Here is a 2,500-nt window from a genome sequence, read left to right as displayed (position 1 = left end):
CTTTGACCACAAATATCCACACATAGGCCTACTGTACACAGCACAATATGCACGTCTATACTCATGTATACAACATACATTTTATGCGGGCGTAACAACACACATATTCGCACTCAACACAAAATACACAAGTCCGCAAAACAATAAGCACACATACACGGCACAATAAAGTACACAAAATATGCACAAAATAATAGACACAAAACGAAACCAAATTGTATCAACTGACCTCGCTGTCATGGTTACTGGTTGCCAGGGTGAGCAGAGTGACGGGGCTTCCTGGGGTGCTGCCCTCTCCCTTGAGGGGCAGGTGTCCATTCCGCATGGTTGCCACGGCACCCAGGCCTTGCCCGCTGTGGGGGAGAGTGTGGGGGTGGGCGGCCCCGTGGCCTTGGCTCTGTCCTTGACCAGCAAGCTTGGAGCTTAGCGTCAGGTACTGCTTCACCTGCTGGACAAGGTAAGATAGGACAGAGTTAGATATATAAATGTGTGCGTGTGTGTGTGTTCGTGTGTGTGTGTGTGTGTGTGTGTGTGTGTGTGTGTGTGTGTGTGTGTGTGTGTGTGTGTGTGTGTGTGTGTGTGTGTGTGTGTGTGTGTGTGTGTGTGTGTGCGCGCGCACGTGTGTGTGTGTGTGTGTGTTTACAAAAAAATGCTACTGTAAAAACAAAAACGCCTCCAGTTCATACGTATCTCAAGGAGATTTAATGACAGGACATAAAACATGCATAATATATGGCTGCATAAACAGTTAACAATGTAGACATGAAACAACTGTATAACATACACACACACACATGTGTTTAGCAAACTTAAATGTACATAAAAAAATAACATAAAAAAATGACCTGCTGGGCCTGGGCCTGGGCCTGGGCCTGCGTCTGGTGGAGGTGGTACTTGGGGCTGTCCAGGTGGCTCTGCACCTGAGAGGGGGACAGGTGAGGGGTTTCAGGGGGGCAGGTGAGGAGGACAGGCAGAGTGGAGTGGAGTGGAGGATGAAGGTAAGGGGGACAGGTAAGGGGTACATGTGTGGGGGTTGGACAGAAAGGCAAGTGGGTGGAGAGGTCGGACAGTTGGGGACAGGGTGCGGTGGGAGGAGATGGGGGGACAAGAACAGGTGAGGGGTAGGAGAGGGGGAGAGGAGGGAAAGGTGAGGCGCAAAGGGTGGAGGGGTGGATGGGGGATGGAGCAACAGAGGGATGGAGGGCCAGAGAGAAGAGGGAAGGAAGGACAGAGGAAAAGACAGAGAGATGGTGGGCGTTTTAGACTTATTTTTTTAGACTTGTTTTCAGTATACACTGTTGTCTCTATTCTGTATGCTGTACATTCAACACACAAGCACACACGCATGCACACACGCACACACATGCGCACACACACCATCGTGCACATAGGACATAAGCTAGTGTAGCTTTGTGGAGAGACAGACTCTACTACATGTACAGTGCACAAGACTTCCAGTAGGCTACACACAGCAACATTATGTACTGTAAACACACACACACACATGTGCACATGCGCACACACACGTGTGCACACACACACACACACACACACACACACACACACACACACACACACACACACACACACACACACACACACACACACACACACACACACACACACACACACACACACACACACACACACACACACACATTCAAACATTTCCCCCTATGAAGTTATGAAGCAAAACTCCTGCAAAAACAAATATATCTAAAAAAAACCTAAAAAAACTAGCCTCCAGATTCTCTGTAAAAAAAAAATGACAGTGACAGTCAAGACACTCACTGACTGTGCTGAAGGTGACAGCCTATGGTCCGGTATGTCAGTAAGGCAGAGAGAGACAGCAACAAAGTGCCAGGCTAGGTCAGAAGATAGCCAAAGGCTACAGTATACAACCACATACGAGACACTACGAGATCCACCACCAATCTCCCCAAGACACAGTCAGTAGCCAAAAATAACTTTTTTAAAAAATGAAATTATGAAAAAATAGGAGGAAAAATGTAAAAAAATTAAACCATCAGTGGCAAAAGGACGAACGGCGGCCCTGTTTGCTTAACTAGTCCCCTTCGGTGCGAAGGCGAGACGTGTAGTAGAACACCCAAAAGCAAAAAGGTTCCTTACGTTGGCCACACGCGCTGCGTCTCTCATCTTGTAGTAGCTACAGTCTGTTAAATGGGGCATTCTCAGCACACGCTCGACTTCAGTCCGATCGTTTGTCCGTCAAGAACGATTGTTCTCTTTTCTTATTGTCCCTTCCGTGTTTTTAGTCTTGGGATTTCACCGATTGCTTCTTTCTCTTGAAATGGGTTTCTTTGGAATGAGGTTTTTTTTTTTTGAATGAGTTACGGAAATCAATAAAGAGTCCTTGAATTGTCAGTCATTAAAAGTCCTGGTAAACTTGGCCACCTTGGTCGCCACTTGCAGCAAAGATTCAACTCACTCCCTTGCTCCTGCTTGACAAACAAGCAAACGAGAGGGATGAAGGTAGTAG

The 2,500-nt window shown here is 47.1% G+C and overlaps 1 protein-coding gene across 1 annotated transcript in view; it reads right to left on the bottom strand.

The window, feature by feature from the left end:
• The window catches only part of tfec (transcription factor EC), a 25,337-nt gene that overhangs the window by 16,620 nt on the left and 6,217 nt on the right, over positions 1–2,500 (bottom strand). The window contains exons 2-3 of the mRNA XM_063217993.1: positions 846–920; positions 230–445 (exon numbers count right to left, since the gene is read on the bottom strand). Coding sequence (XP_063074063.1) covers positions 230–325 — 96 coding nt within the window. The 5' untranslated portion in view covers positions 326–445; positions 846–920. The remainder of the gene's footprint in view (positions 1–229; positions 446–845; positions 921–2,500) is intronic.

The sequence above is a fragment of the Engraulis encrasicolus genome, chromosome 15, assembly GCF_034702125.1.
Source record: "Engraulis encrasicolus isolate BLACKSEA-1 chromosome 15, IST_EnEncr_1.0, whole genome shotgun sequence".
Lineage (NCBI taxonomy): Eukaryota > Metazoa > Chordata > Actinopteri > Clupeiformes > Engraulidae > Engraulis > Engraulis encrasicolus.
Note: the sequence above shows the minus strand (reverse complement) of the source record. Positions and strands in the feature narration are given on the sequence as shown.